Source organism: Mustela erminea, chromosome 4 (assembly GCF_009829155.1).
Source record: "Mustela erminea isolate mMusErm1 chromosome 4, mMusErm1.Pri, whole genome shotgun sequence".
In the NCBI taxonomy this organism is placed as follows: domain Eukaryota; kingdom Metazoa; phylum Chordata; class Mammalia; order Carnivora; family Mustelidae; genus Mustela; species Mustela erminea.
The window spans coordinates 56,281,745-56,298,980 of NC_045617.1; the positions used below are offsets into that span (position 1 = coordinate 56,281,745).

General features: G+C 36.1%; 1 protein-coding gene across 3 annotated transcripts in view; it reads right to left on the minus strand.

Moving 5' to 3' along the window:
• The window catches only part of ADGB (androglobin), a 173,228-nt gene that overhangs the window by 126,837 nt on the left and 29,155 nt on the right, over positions 1 to 17,236 (minus strand). For all 3 annotated transcript variants that reach the window (XM_032339299.1, XM_032339298.1, XM_032339297.1), the window contains exons 3-5: positions 13,959 to 14,051; positions 10,946 to 11,017; positions 8,708 to 8,917 (exon numbers count right to left, since the gene is read on the minus strand). In XM_032339299.1, coding sequence (XP_032195190.1) covers positions 8,708 to 8,917; positions 10,946 to 11,017; positions 13,959 to 14,051 — 375 coding nt within the window. The remainder of the gene's footprint in view (positions 1 to 8,707; positions 8,918 to 10,945; positions 11,018 to 13,958; positions 14,052 to 17,236) is intronic.

Sequence of the window (17,236 nt, forward strand, 5' to 3'; positions counted from 1 at the left end):
CAATGCCGAAAGGACAGGGAATTTGGAATTTTTAGTTAAGAAATTTAAAGTTGATGTCATAAAAATGTTCCAGGAAGCAATTATGAATACTCTTGAAACAAACAAAAATAGGGTATCTCAGCAAAGAAGAAAAAAAATGTGAAAGAGGAAACAACCAGAAATACTAAACTTAAACAAACAAAACAGGGAAAGATCAATAGCCAGATGCAAATAGCAAAGAAATTAGTGAACTAGAAGTTAGTTCAATAGAAATTATGAACAACTAGGAAAAGTTTTTAAATGACATGAACCTCAAAGATCTGTGGGACAAGAGAAGAAGATATAACTAGTATGTCATCGGAGTCCCCAGAAATGAGGAAAAAATATGTGGGGCCAGAAAAACATTTAAATGAATAATGGCTGAAAACTTTCCAAATTTGTCATAAGACACGACTCAACAGTTTCACATAGCTCAGAATATCCCAAAGAGGATAATCCCAAAGAAATCTATGCCCAGACACATCAAATTCAAACTTCTGAAAACTCAAGACAAAGAAAAAAGCCTTAAAATGGCTAGTGAGAAAAGAACACCCGATTGTTCCTCAGAAACCACAGAAGCCAGAAGAAAATAGCCAACTATTTGTCAATGTTGAGGAAAAAAAGCCTGCCAACTCACAAAGCTGTATTGAGTGAAAATACCTATTAGGAATAAGGGTGAAATAAAACATTTTCAGACAAGGGGCACCTGGGTGGCCCATTCAGTTAAGTGTCTGACTCTTAGTGTCAGCTCAGATCTTGATCTCAAGGTCGTGAGATTGAGCCCCAAGTTATGCCCTGTGTTCAGTGTGAAGTCTGTTTGAGCTTCACTCTCCTTTTTCCTCTGGCTCACTTTCTGCAATCTCTTTCACTGAAATAAATAAATAAACCTTTTAAAAAATTTTTTTTCCAGACCAAAAAAGGTTAAGAAAATTTATCGCCAGAAGACTGGCCCCAAAAAAGAATGGTAAAAGGAAATTCTTATTAAAAAAAAAAAGGAAATGGAAGAAATCTTAGGATATCAGGCATGAATAAAGAGCAAAGAAAAAAATATAAACATATGTATAGCTATAAATAAAGTATAAGCTATGTATGGCTATACAATAATACAAAATGGTTATAAAGTATTCTTTGCCTTTTGAGCTTTAAAAATTATATTTGACATTTAAAAACAATACTTATGAGTAGGTTCTGATTATGTAGAAAGAAAATATCTAGACAGCTATGCTATAAAGGGAGGGTGATAAAGGGGCCCAAATAATGGTTAAGTATCTATGTTCCAATATCAAGTGGCAAAATGCTGCTATTACTGGACTGTGAAAAGCTAAGCATGTATATTTTAATCCCTAGAGCAACTACTAGACAAAAAAGTAATACATAGAGACATACTAAACACCAGAAATAACTCAAAATGGAATCCCAAAGAATGTTCAAGAAACACACAGAAAAAAGGAAACAGATACAAAAAAAATAAATAACAGAAGTAGCAGAGTATACAAGTAATAAAATACCAGGCTTAAATCCAAATTATATCAAATGCTAATTGCACAGAAATTAAAATGTAAGAGTAGCTTGGATATACTTATAAAAATTAAGAATTTGTATATAATTAAATAATTCCACATGTAGAAATCCCACAAAAAAATAGTCATATAAATGGGCAAAATACATACACAAAGATGCTATTTTACAGAATTGTATTTGTAAAACACTGGTCATAATCTAAATGTCAAGATGAAATTAATGAAATATGTATGGTTATTGTTACATTTGAACAAAGGAGTACAAGGTAGATCAGTATATATATTAGCATAAATAAAACCTAGAGTTAGGGAAAAAAATACATTACAGAACAGGAAGTACCATACCATCCCACTATTACTATAAATTATATGTAGTAGGCTTACATATATTTATAAGAAAAATGTTTAGGAAGATACACGTAAGTCATTTATTATGATTGTCCATGTAGGCAGAACAATAATGAATTTTCATTCTCTACTTTGAATGATTTTAATAATGTTTGAATTTGTTTTACTAAAAGCATTTACAATGTTAATAATAATGAAATAACAAAAACATTTCTGTTTTGTAAAAAGTAACTTAATGATAGAAAAATAATTTGTCATGGTATATATCTTGAAAACACTGTTGCTGAAGCTTAAAGAACAAAAATGTCACTGGCTGGGAGAGAGTGTGCGTCAAATGCTGGAGTGCACGGATTTGGCCAGAGACTTCTATCAGGGGGTCAGGGCTGGGGCTTGGGAAGCAAAAGAGGTCGTGTTGGTACTGGTGGTTTTCTGCACCTTACTGTCTAAGAAACCGAATTTGACAATAATTTTGCCCTTAAAAAGTGTAAGGATCCATCAGAAACAAAAGCTAATACTTTTTTTTTACATATCAATAGATTGATGGTGACTGGAGAAAATTATTGTTCCCAATGTGTATATTTTCCCTGTTTAATTAAGAGACAGATGAAAGCACTGGGACACTCCCAGCAAAGCAGCCGAGAGCAATACATGTTGTGAGTGGAAAGTGCTCACTTAATTGCTTCTATCAAGGGGCCAGAGGAATGCTGAAAACAGAGGGAACAGGACCCAGCTGCATGTGGCCCCAGTAGTGTACCATCACTTCCACGGAGAGTAAAAGAGGAAATTCTCTGTTTTATAACATTGTTCCTTATGCTCCTCAACAAATATCTGTCTGACTGGTGTCGAAGAACTTTGATTCCAGGTCCTTAGAATCCAAACTGGAAATAGTAGAAATACTTCTATGGGGAAAATGATATGCTGGTGTAAAAATCTGCACCTTAAATGTCAGGCAGAGAGTTTCTGACAGGAGGGTTTGCTTCAAAGAATGGTTAAGATAAATGCTTGGAGGGACAGTAGGAAAGGGGAAGGAGATACATGTGCAAGAAGGCAGAGAAGGAAAATCAGTGTCCAATAACAAAAAGGTGAGCAAGCATCAAGAAAGTGAAAACAAAAAGGAAAGAAAGAAAAAGACAGCAAGGGGAACAAGACTCAAAGTGTAGGAGAGGTGACAGGGGAAGGAAAAGTGTAGAACCAAGATGAGTCCATCTCCTTATACCAAATCAAGCAGTAGAAGGTAACAGAGCTTATTGCTATGAATATGTATCTCAAATATTTGAAGCGAAAAACAAAGAATAGACATATAAATACTGAACTAGAATTAGAAGGAAAAAGTCAAAAATTAAATTGTGTATATCTAGAAAGAGATTTTTAAAAAGAAAAAAAAATGTCTATCTTGTCAGAAAGAAGTTACTCTAATTCTTTATTACAACTGCCATGCACATAGATGTTGACTCAGCCCTGCCACCTGGGGATTAGGTAGAAACAAGTAAAAATATTTGCCCCTGGCCCTGAGAGAACAAATTTCTACCAACCAGAAAACAAGGTACCATCTCCCTATCACATGAATGCAGCATCTGAGATAGCAAAGTCCTTGTTTTTTGCCTTGTAAAAATTGCATCTATCTATTTATTATCCCTGCTATCTGTATTCGATATCCTTTCAAGAACTACAATTCCAATTTTAAAGAATAGACCAAAATAGGGAAAAACTAGTAGGAGAGTAGAGTGACCTAGCTTGTGTATTTACCTTACAAAAGGAACTGAAGGCAATATTTGCAGATTACATGATGCTATATATATAGAGAAAATCTTAAAGACTTCACTACAAAACTATTAGAATAAATGAATTCAGTAAACTTGCGGATACAAAATTAATATATAAAAATCAGTGTGTTTCTATACACTAATAATGAAGTAGCAGATACAGAAATGAAGACAACAATCCCATTTACAATTATACCCAAAAGAACAAAATACCTAGGGATAAACTTAACAAGGGAGGTGAAAGACCTGTACTCTGAAAACTTTAAAATACTGATGAAAAAAAATTGAAGATGATACAAACAAATGGAAAGATAGCCCATGCTCATGGATTAGAAGAATAATTTTGTTAAAATATCCTTCTTGCCGAAAGACATCTACAGATTCAATGCAATCCCTATCAAAATACCAACAACACTTTTCACAAACGAGAATAAAAAAGATTAAAATTTGTAAGGACCCACAGAAGACCCCAAGTAGCCCCAAGCAATCTTGAGAAAGAAGAACAAATCTGGAGGTATCATAATCCCAGATTTCAGGTATACCATGATCCTTAGTAGTCAGAACAGTATGGTACTGGCACAAAAATAGATATATAGATCAATGGAATAGAACAGAGAGCCCAGGGGCACCTGGGTGGCTCAGTGGGTTAAGCCTCTGCTTTCAGCTCAGGTCATGATCTCAGGATCCTGGAATCGAGGCCCGCATCGGGCTCTCTGCTCAGCAGGGAGCCTGCTTTCCCCTTTCTTTCTGTCTGCCTCTCTGTCTACTTGTGATCTCTCTCTCCTTCTGTCAAGTAATTAAATAAAATTAAAAAAAAAAAAGAACAAAGAGTCCAGAAATAAACCTATACTTATATGGTCAGTTGATGTATGACGAAGGAAGAGGCAAAAATACATGATGGGGAAAGTGTCTTCCATAAATGGTGCTGGGGAAAACTGGACAGCTACATGCAAAAGAATGACATGGGACCACTTTCTTACACCATACACAAAAATAAACTCTAAATGGAAGAAAGACCTCAAAAATGGATTAAATATGAGACCTGAATTTATAAAACTTCCAGAAGAAAACATAGTCAGTAATTTCTTTGACATTAGCTATAGAAACATTTTTCTAGCTATGCCTCCTAAGGCAAGGAAAACAAAAGCAACAATAAACTATTGGGACTACACCAAAATAAAAAGCTTTGCACAGCAGACAAAGCCATGAAAGGGGCAACATAGTGAGTAGGAGAAGATAGTTACAAATGATATCTACAGTAAGGAGTTATTATCCAGAATAAATAAAGAATTTATACAAGTCAGCACCAAAAAACAAATACCCCAATTAATAAATTGACAGGGATTCTAAATAGACATTTTCCCAAATAAGACATACAGGTTAACAGACACATGAAAAGATGCTCAACATCACTCACCACCAGGGAAATGCAAACCAGAACCACAATGAGATATCACTTTACAGGTGGCAGAATGGGTAAATAAAAAAGATAAGAAATAACATGTGTTGAAGAGGATATTGGAGAAAAAGAAACTCTTGTGCACTGTTGGTGGGAATGTAAATTGTTGTGGCCTTTGTGGAAAATAGTATAGAGGTTCCTCAAAAAAATTAAAAATAGAAATGTTACATGATCCAGGAATTCTACTACTAGAAAAACAAAGAAAACTAAAACACTAATTTGAAAAGATATATGCATCCCTATGTTTATTGCAGCATTATTTACAATAGCCAAGATATGGAAGCAACCTGGTGTCCACTGATACATGAATAGAAAAAGATGTGGGACACACACACACACACACACACACACACACACACACAATGGAATATTACTCAGCCATAAAGAAGAATGAGATCTTGCCCTTTGTGACAACATGGATGGACCCAGAGGGTAGTACCATGCTAAGTGAAATAAGTCAGTCAGAGAAAGACAAATACCATATGATTTCACTTATGCATAGAAGCAAAAAACAAAACCAAAACAAATGAATAAAATAACAAGCAAAAAGCAGAAAGAGACCCATAAATGCAGAGAACAAACTGGTGGTTGCTAGAGTGGAGGAAGTTAAGAGTATGGGAGGATGGGCAAAATGGGTGAAGGGGAGTGGGAGATACAGGCTTCCAGTTATGGAAAGAATAAGTCATGGGAATAAAAGACACAGCATGGGGAATACAGTCAATGGCAGTATGACAGTTGAAAGGTGACAGATGGTAGCTACACTTGTGGTGAGCATAGCCTAATGTATAAACTTAGTGAGTTGTTATTCTGTATACCTGAAACTAATGTAACGTGTGTCTTTTGTACTTTAGTAATTAAAAAAAACCTGTAGATTAGACCAATTTATGAATATAAGAAATATACATTGAAGAAAAATGCCTGAATGAAGAAAGCATCTAGAGGGCTATAGCTTCTTGTATATTTTTACATACATTGATGAATTCACTAGGAGGATGGGGTATGGGGTACTCCATACTCAAGTGCTCTGGAAAAAAAATGAAGCAGGGACTGGTGAGATAAGGTATTAGGGTTTCAGATAAGATATAGAGTAAATGAGTATTTTTAACATTAAACTGAGAGGATATGCAGACACTGGCTGTTGTGTCCTAAAACAAAATGGTATTATCCAAGTATTCCATATGTAAGCAAATTACATTAATATAATAATCATATATAAAGGAAAATAGACCTCAGTATTTAAAATGACCCAAAATAAACAGCATATATATTCTAAGTGAATAAAATTCTGGAATGCACATTCCAGCTGAATGAAAGATGGATGAAAATAAAATGCTCAAGAGAGAAGTTGAGCAGGATGATAAACACTAAACCCTTTTATAGAGGAAATAAAGGATACATTATTATAAATGTGTTCAGAGATAAATACCAACAAAAATGTTTATTCAAAAAACATATATGTTAAGAAAATATTGAAGCAAAAATATTTTTGGTGGATTTTGTTCTAAAATATTAAATCAAACAATAAATTCATGACAACTAAAGCAAAATGGTATTTAAAAAGGATAAGAAAAGGAGCACTTGGGTGGCTCAATCAGTCAGTGTCCAACTCTGATTTCAGCTCAGGTCAACAAATTGTCTACAAAAATAATTCATATGGAACAAGTTCTATCTCAGTGCTCAACAGCTTAGCAGCAGGCCCCACAAGCCATTCCTCAGGAGAGACCAGTGAGAAACTAGAAGAAGCCACTGGACATCAGGCCCTTCCTTTCCCCAGGGCTACCTTTTCTAGACTGCTTCAATGATTGGTTCAGAGTGAAATTTCAAATTGGAGTAAATATTTTTGTTTTAATTCTGAATCCAGGTGGATTTGGGCTTATGAGGAATCAGTACAATTAAAGAGAAATAAATCACCGTGTCTTTGTAAAATGAGATGTAGTGTTAATAAAGGTTGACCTCTGTCCAGAAGGAAATTTGCAAAGAAGGAAGGATGTCAAGAAGCAGAGAAAGAGAAACTAATGGGGTTGGTCTAATATTCTACTGATGCTGCTTTGTAATACTTAATGATTTTGAACTCACTCCTACCTCAAGTGTGAGCAAATGTGTGGAAAATGGGGAAGGAGGCAGATACCCTGACCTTTGACCTCTGTGTTCGCCTTCTCTCTGGAATCCCTCATCCATACTCACGGGGCACCCACCTTCTTAACACCACAGCCTCACTCTCACTCCTTGGTGCACATTGAAACTTTGAACTCTTGTCTACCAAATCTGCCTTCTGCTTGGTAAATAAGGAAGACAAAGACATTTAGGAAGTCATTTTCAACTCCTCACAAAGTTTTTACTTTCAAAGTCTGTTGTCTTGCAGTAAACATCAAAACACCAAGAACCCTATTTTAGAGATCAGAGGCTAATACCACCTTCTTTACTCTTACCTTCCTGCTGTAATGATCCTATTAATTCCTAAGCATTGGCCTTTCAGCATCCCCCATCCCAGGAAAGATTGGCCCAGGCTCCCTGGGTAAAGTCATGTTCTTTAGAAATACAGAATGGAATGATTAACTTTTCATACTTCTCCACATCCTCAAATGTTCAAGAACTTCTTCCTTAGTGACTGGGACCAGCTTCAGGAGTGTACAACCTGTACAGTCACAAGGAACCTCACGCTTAGAAGGACCCTATGCTCTTTTTTTTTAAGTACTACTATCACCATATTGACATTCTTAATAATTTTCATTTTAACAAGGGGCTCTGTAAAACATGTAGCTGGCCCTGCCTGTGAGTCTGGGCCTTTAGAAAGAAGCCACCAACAAAAACTCAAAGGTGTTTAGTAATCTAGTTTTGCCAAATGTGGTGTGAGCCTACTTTGCCTTATTAACTAGGGGATTTTTAAAAATTCTCTATTTCTACTATCCCATTTGCTCCTTTTCAGGCAGAAGCAAAAACGTCTTGTCAAGTCAAGATTTGTTAATTTGAGTACAAATCTCAAATTTAGGGCAAAGCCTGGGTGGGACCAGGCCCCTCAGGAGCAGCAAATACCAGGGGAGAAAGAATGGATCAGGCTCAAGCACTCCCTATGCTCAAGACCCTATCCACAATCACAGACAAAGGAGGAAGGAAGAGAGCCCCATGCATCCACCTGTCCACCCAGGCCACCTGCCTGACAGGACAGATAGCAGAGGACCACCCTTCCATGGTCCAAGCAACTGCAGTATAAGCCTGGGTGGCTCAGTGGGTTGAGCTGCTGCCTTCGTCTTGGGTCATGATCTCAGGGTCCTGGGATCGAGTCCCGCATCGGGCTCTCTGCTCAGCGGGGAGCCTGCTTCCCCCTCTCTCTCTGCCTGCCTCTCTGTCTACTGTGATCTCTCTCTGTCAAATAAATAAATAAAATTTAAAAAAAAAAAAAGTATGTGGGATTGGGGTCTCAGGACAAACAACGATGTTTGTTATTGACCCCAAATTACACATGTAGGACCTATCTTCCCAGTGTCTGCACAGTTGATGTCCTGTATCTTCTAATAGCCTAGGTAACAGCGTGTAAGACAAATATATTTCAATATGAAGGTCAGACAAATTTCAATGCACGTGAATGTGAACTAACTTACCATCCAATAAAGTTTCACGATATACTTCCCATAGTTATTGAATAAAGGCATGTGGCCTTTCACAGCCTTGCACAGAGAATAGATGTGTTCCCAGGGCTTCCAGATGAGAGGAGGGGGTTCCCCTGCATTCCCTTTAAAATAATTGTTCAAAGTAGCTCCATTGAAGATCTTCCACACTGCATAGATTTCGCTGATAATCCATCTCATCAGCTAGAGACAAAAGCCATTCGTGTTAATCAGTTGTTCTTCAATTGTTGGTACTGTAATTTAGGTGGGAAACAAGTCAAAATCCATTTCCAATCTACTTTTTCATATTAAAATCTACTTGTGCTTCACATTTTGATTTCCGATCTACAGAATAAAGTCATGGCTCTTGCCTTTGTTGTCAGGAAATATAGTCACAATACATGCTAAAAAGACTTAATATTAAACACACTCAGCTAAGAGCGGTCTTCCAGAGTAAACTACTAGAGGTTTGACATCGACTTCCTTTTGACATTGACCTTCATTTCAACTGTGTGTGTGTGTGTGTGTGTGTGTGTGTGTGACACAGAGAGAGAGAGAGAATGAATGCTCGTAAGAGCAGTGATATTATTTTGGGATTAACATTTTATAAATGATTAAGCTACCCCTCTGTAAACGTTGAGAAGTTTGCAAAGAAAATGATCTCTTCTATGTCAATAGGGTCAACCAGACAAGGAATGAGATATGAGAAAGAAAATTGCACACACATTTAAATATCCTCTAAGTCTTATATTTCATATGCCAATCTGCGGGGGCAGAAGGGCTCTGAACAAAATTCCCACTTGCAGAGTTTTCAATGGGCAACAAGGCGCAGTGGGGAGTTGAGCTTTGCAGTGGAAACAGACCGGATTTGAATCTCCCTTCAGATCCTTCTGCTCTGGGGAATGTCATTTCACCATCTTTAAATTGCAATTTATGTAATGCCGTCTGTAAAATGCAGATTATGCTATCTATTTTTCAGCATTTTATAGGGAATAGAAACAATGTATAAAAAAAATCTCTGGGTCACAGTGGTTGTTAAGTAAAGACATTACCCCAGTAGCATGGGATTTTCTGAAATAATCATCTTGCGTTTAACTGCCTGGTTTATAAGAAGATTAAATACTTGAGACTAACCTTATAAGATTCATGTTTTCCTTAATTTACATTATCTAGGATGTTTCTTCAAGTTTAGTTTAGTTGAAAATGAAAGGTAAATCAAGTGTCTTCCTGTATGTACACCTCGGAATTTTGCTAGAATATTTTATACTTCCTTTAAAAATGAAAAGCTGAAGTCTATGCATGCTTTGGATTATAAAATAAGCATATTTTAGACTAAATTGTAAAATATAAAACACTTTAGAGATATTATACTACTCAGTACAACCTGGTTGGAGAAAGAAATGTTTTGACTTTAATCTTGGTCAAGATATTTAAGATAAGATGGGTTCCTGGGTGGCTCAGTGCATTAAGCCGCTGCCTTCGGCTCAGGTCATGATCTCAGGGTCCTGGGATCAAGTCCCACATTGGGCTCTTTGCTCAGCAGGGAGCCTGCTTCCCTTTCTCTCTCCTTCTCTTTCTGCCTACCTCTCTGCCTACTTGTGATCTTTCTCTGTCAAATAAATAAATAAAAATCTTTTAAAATAAAGATATTTAAGATAAGAAAGGCAAAGTGTTTGAATCAATAATGACTATTAATTCTCACTGGCACAGAATTTTTTTCTGGGAGAAAATAATTTTAAGTGAAAAGATCTGCTTCTGACATAACTGTCTTAGGGAAGTGGAACAGAGTCCGCTTCTGAAGGAGAAAACCCAGGGTGGAGAGATAGAGGTGATTAGGTGAGATTTTCCCTGTATTAGCAAGTCAAACAACATCAGGACACCCTGCCCTTGAGCACTATGTTGAGCAAGTTCCAAGCAACTTCATGTCCATCGCTAGGCACTTGCAATAAGAGGAGAAAGCCCAGATCATGAGACCCCAGCTACTGTGGGTTTATGGGGCAGGAGAGTAGGGGCACAGCAAAGCTAATGCTAACATTTTCCCACCATCTGCTCATTAAACTTAACTGAAGAGGCTTCTCTACCTCTTTGAATGTCTGGTGTATAAAATACTGAGTTACACCAAAACTTAGAGGTGCGCAAGGGAGAACTGAAATTGATGGTCTGGGAATTATTTTAAGCAGGTCTGGAAAATGAAGCCTGAAAACAGGCTTCAGTTAAAACTTCCTTACATACCTCACTGCAGAGTAAATGTTCATTTGCTGAAAACAAATCAAACAGGATTTCATTTCTCACAACTACTGGAGCCTGAAATTAAAAATATATGTAAAAAGAGATATTCCTCATTAAGAAAAATAAAGGAAATGTAGCTGAATGAAATATAGTTTCATGCAGTATAAACAAGTCAAACCTGATCTCATTTCTCACAACCAGAGGAATTAAAAGAAAAAAAAGATAAGTGAAGCTCATTATTCCGTAAGATAACCCTTTTAGAGCTATGGGTGCCATTCACTTCATAATGTAATGCCTATCAAACACAGTATTTTCATATACATATGAAATGTTATCAGATATAATATATGCATATGGTCTCAGCATGCATACACACACAGTCTTGAGAGTTTAAAAAATGACAAAATTTAAATTAGCCTTTCAAGTTAAACCTGAAGCTTAGTTAACACATGCTACCAGGAAAAATATCTTCATCCCTTTGATAAAACATACTAGGTATCACAGCTCTTTAAAATCTTGCCAAATTTCAAATCCTCTTATCTTTAAAAAAATCATATGGTGGTCATTATTTAATTGGTATATATCTAAAGATGCTTTTGTATGTTTAGATCACTAAGGAATAAACATAATAAGGGAACATATGATTTATAACAGTTTTTAAAAATTTGTTACAATTCATATCAAGCTTATATACTTAACATATCAAATTAACATAAATATGGTTTTTATTAATAAAAGATTTTCATGGAAACTACTGTCATCAACTACTCTCAATCACATGTATAACGAGCATCTTGAAAACTCAATAAAATATTTCTTTATGCCTGAGAGAAATTAACCCAAACTACCTTGAAGGCCTGAGTTGACTCTTACTTTATAATTTGTGATCATAGTAAGTTTGATATATATTACATAAAATATTTTATACAAAAATGTATATTTTAACTTCTGTTTTGGCTAATTGCATTTCTAAAATGGCCACACTCTTCGCCAAGTAACAACATACATTTAAATTGATTATAGATTAAATACTGAATAACTAAAATTTGAGGTGGAGTCTTAATAGCTGCCTGCCAATCGATATAAGATAGAAACTGATGGTGTGTAAAAGACAGCAAATATTAAGGTAGACGTCTCTACGGAGGTCTTTATTTCCTACACCTGTCCTTGAGACAGAATCCATCTTCAGACAATTTACATCTGCTCAATATCATCATTACTCAAGGACCTGAACCATCCACACCTGATTCTCAGAAATATACAAAACTGATCATTCGCTCAGTGGTCAGAGCTTGTTAACTTCCTCAGCTGTATAGCCCATGTTGATTATGGTATCTTGAATCAAGGCTTTTAAGTTTGTTCATAATTTAGCTTCTCTCTGACTTAAATCATGTCCTCTGACTTCATATTTGGCTTAGAGTAGAATAGAGTCAATCTCATGTAGGAAGGTCGATATTGTTTTGCTAAATTTTTGTCTGAGCTCTCTGTATGCCCACAGTTATTTCCATGTAAAATATACTTACCACTGTGGATCTAGACATTAAAACTTAAAAAACATTATTCTAAGACTATCCTAGCTAGCTAGACTTTTAGCTGTGGCTATTCTGGTCCACACTCCAAGAGGAGTTCATGCACAAGATCAAGAGGAAGAGGTCAGCACAGAACAGAGGTGTTGAGTTGGGCAGCAACATTACGATAAATGTCAGGAGAAGTGTTACCACCACCAACGGATGAATTCACTTATAATACAAGTGTTATCTCTCAGAACTAAGGTATGTTAAAAAGAAAAAGGTGGTGTGAAACTTTTCTACTTATTCACATTTGAAACACTCACTTTAGGGACTTAATATCCTTTATTTGCGTGGAATGTAAACCCTGCATTTCCACTGCACAGAGCCTGAATATTATGAATAATACACTATTATTAAGTGCACTATATTAACACCAAAGAACTTATATTCTTCATACCAGTATTATCTAACATTATAAGTAATTTAAAGTCTTGGTTCATGGACATTTGATTTATTTAAAATATCTTACAAGTAGGCATTCAATAAATATTCTGTTGAAATATCTTATTCTTTTATTTTACTAAATATATTTGTAATTAGGATTAGCTGACTTCGGCTAGTAACAGCAATTGAAAATATGGTGCATAAATTATATTTTCTTGCAATAGTAGTGGTTCTTATAAAGGCTAAAAATTTTAGGAATAAAATCACTTTGTGTGAAACTGATTCAGTGGATGCCATAATCGATGGAAGAATCAGCTCCTTTACAACCATTTGGTTAACACTCAATAACAATTTTAGCCTACTGGCTTTCCGTGCATTAAATGAAAATTCTAGGAGAGTCATAAACTAAAAAAAAAGGAGTTAGTAATAATTAGACCCTTGGACACAGCAAATATGTTCAAACTAACATGACTGTTAAGAAAGCAGACCAGTGGATCTAAAGTTTTCATGTACATAATGCTATTTTAAAGGATGGCTTCTCTGGAGATGTCCCAGTCAATGTGACTCAAGTGGCTGGGTGTCAAGTCCAGAAATGAAGATGGCCCTTGGAAAATGCTTCAGAAATACCTGGAACACAGAGAGCCAAGTGCCAGTCTCCTGGGCTAGAAAATTAACACTGGTAAACACTAGAGTAAACAGAACTTCAGGTCACATAAATTCCTGCTAAGCAGCAGTAAAGGGTAATTCTGTCAGTCAGAAATTAAGGAGTAACTTCCCACACCTTTTAGGCTCTTCTTTGATATCATGTAAAAAAGAAAAAAAAAAAAACCTCAAGACTTTACACAAAATTTCAATATGCTCTTGGGAGCCAGTACAGGTGATATTAAACTATACTGATACACATTTATCTCTATTAAATGTCAAAAAGTAATTCCTTTTTCTTACTAAATACCATGGGAAAAATTTACCCTACATTATTTTAAAAATGAGAATTTTCATAACTAGGAAATTATAGCCCACAGTTAACACGTATTTTGTTCAATAGTGAAAATGTTTCTTACCCGATTAATTAAAAAATCCTGTGGACGTTTCCAGGAATAAATTTTCAACGATGGTGGTAATTCAATCTTTCCTTCAGGGTCTTCAAAAAAATGCTATATAAAAAAATATATATTGAGTTTTTTGTCTCCATATGATTCTAAAAATATGAAACCAACTCAATCCTAATAAAAATCAGTAAGTTCATAGATTCAATCAATAAATATGCATTTATAGAGCAATTTGTATAATTGCTCTCAGAAGTATCTCATGGAGTATTTGGTGAATATGGAAGTTAATAATACTGTATTTAATGAACAAAACCTCAGTTGTTGAGTAACATTTTATTGCAGAGGGCGCAATCAAAATGAGCATGAGCTGCTTTGGTATGTGAGGTAGGTATGGTAGGAAAGCAATTTGGATGGGCCAGATATGGACATATTTTGCACTGAAAAGATTGTTCTTGTTTTTACTTGAGAAAATTAAAAAATCATAAATATGATTGTATGCCAGTGAAATTTTTGAACCTTGGATCTGACTTTCATTTATTAATTTTTAAAATTAAACATGTTATTTTGAGATAATTATAGATTCACAACTCATGCTGTGAAATAATAAAGAGAGTTCCTGTGTTCTCTCTACTCGGTTTCTCCAGTGGGAAATCTTCCAAAACCAGAGTGCAATGTCACCACCAGGATACTGACATTGACGGTCATGGTATACCACAGTTCCAGGAGCACAAGGATCCTTCCTAGGCCCTTTTACGGCCATGCCTACCCCCCCACCCCTTACCACCTGTTTAATCCCTACCACCTGGCAATCATTAATCTGGTCTTTTTTTGTCATTTCAATAGTGTTATATGAGGGGCACCTGGGTGACTCAGTTGGTTAAGCGTCTGACTCTTGGTTTCAGCTCTGGTCATGATCTTGGGGTCGTGAGATCAAGCCCTGCTTTGGGCTCTGTGCTCAGCAGGGAATCTGCTTGAGATTCTCACTCCTCCTCCCTCTGCCCCTTTCTCTGATCTCACATGCATGCACTCTCTCTCAAATAAACAAATAATAAATCTTCCCCAAAAAATATTGTTATATGAATGGAATCATATATCATGTAACATTCTGGATTGGCTTTTTTCTCTCTCTGCCTAATTCCCAGGATATTCAATTCATTCAAGCTGTGGCAAGTATCAATTTGCAGTTTGTTTTGTTTATTGATGAGCAATATTTCATGATATGGATATTTGTTTGTTTACCATCTGTTCATTGAAGGACATTTGGGCTGTTTCTAATTTGGGGCTCTTACTTATAAAGCTGCTATAAATTTTTGCATATAGCTTACAGGTTTTTATATGAGCATAAGTTTCCGTTTCTCAGAGGTAAATGTCCAGGAACGCAATTAATTTATTAATTTTTGAGTCCTTAGAATGGGTCAGTTAGTGAGCTCTGGAGGAAGAATGATATCCAAATATCTACTCTCGCATGCTAGCAATATAGTAAATTAGATTTCAAGTAGCTACTGTGTAAAAGTTCTCACAGATCCTAAAATAGTTAAGTTGTGGCGGTGAGCCTTACAGAAAATGGAAAGTGCTGGGAGTACAAAAACAATGCTGTAGGAATATAAACTATCTGTATTGAAAAATAAGGCGTACTAAATTTCACCTGAGTTAATAGTGACGGGGGGAAGTAAATACTATTTTGTGATTTTTATGGTAATCACATTTTTATCCAAATGCTAGTGTGACCTGAGAAATTGGTTATATTTGAGGGCCCTGTCTGAGCTTTTTCACAAAGTGTCTATGTGTATCTGGAGCATATTTAAGATTCTGAAATACTATGAATGAAGATAAAGGCAATCCCAATATCTAGTCAAAATGATCCAAGAATGAGTCCCTGAACAATAGACTGACGTTTCCAAGAGACACACTAGACTTCTGGGGTTGCCTCATGTTGTTTTGTTTTCCTCCCTTACAAACAATTCAGTTATTTTAAAGACCCTTATCTGACAACCCCAAATCAGAGTCACTTGTGGATCTATTTCTATTATTTAATTTTCCTCTTGTTTTTCAGCAACTTTTTTATCACACTTTTCATGTGTGATAAATTTGGGTTGTATAATAAATGTTGCATATAAAAATGTATATGGTCCTAAATAATGATGCCTTCCTCCAGAGAGGAGGATTTCATCCTTTCTGGCATCAAAGTACAAAATGAACTTGACCCCATCAACACTGGGTCTCAGGGTTTGACTGGGCTGGTGTAGGCTTTGTTTACCCTTACTCAACACAGAATGCTATCGTCATGTTTGGGTACTCACTGAAAAGCTGGAGTGTCTGAGTCCCTTCACCTTGGTATACCCTAAATTCCAATCTCTTGCCATATAATCATGAAATATTTTCTGTTATTTAACTTCCAAACTGTTTTTTACTCATTTGCTCATCAGCAAAATCTTCACACATATAGCTTAGGATTTGGTTTAATGTTTTGAAATAAAATTGTATGGGAAACATTCAGATTGTGGTTCTGTAATTACCTCTGGGATTTGGGTTCTAGTTTTGGCTGCTTTCGCAGCCCCAGTCAATATCCTCTCTCTCTTCAGCCCAGAAAAACTGGCATAAACCCCAGCCACTACTTTCTGTTTGACCTTTCGTTGTCATGCCTTGAATTATTAAATGTCTTTAAGGAGAGAAAAAAAAAAGGTAAATGGGAATTTACCATATCATAATCTGGTATGATTCCCTTTTCTCCATGTTAAGTTAGTGGTAAATGGTAATCTTTCGATGTCATTTTGCCTTAGGTGTATTTCTTATATGCACCTTACTATGCTTCATTATATATATCTCAGTTTGGTTCATCCACCATGTCTTTTTGTTGCTGTCACTTAGCAGAATTGAGACTTGACTCTGGAATCACAGGGAAGGGTTAATTTATCTGATGCTGATTTCCTGATCACTAGCCTCACATCTAAAGAAGAGACTTTCTATAAAATTCCAAGGATACTTGCTATGGTCATATGATTAAGGTAATTGGCCCTGGTAAACGTGGATGTTGCAACTGTGACATGCTTGGGGTGTCCACCACTCACTCCCATGAGGGACTGTCACTTCACAGCCATGAATGTTGAGATTGTAGAACAGAACTGGGAGTGGGAAGCAAGATTGTATCCCATATGGTATCTGGGCTGGGTTTGACCTGATACTCTTCCACCTTGTGAAGATGGCAGAGGCAGAATGGAATGTTGGCTCAGGTTCTGAAGTGTCACATGCTATTGGAATAGTCCCAATTCACCACAGGAGGAGGGCTGGTG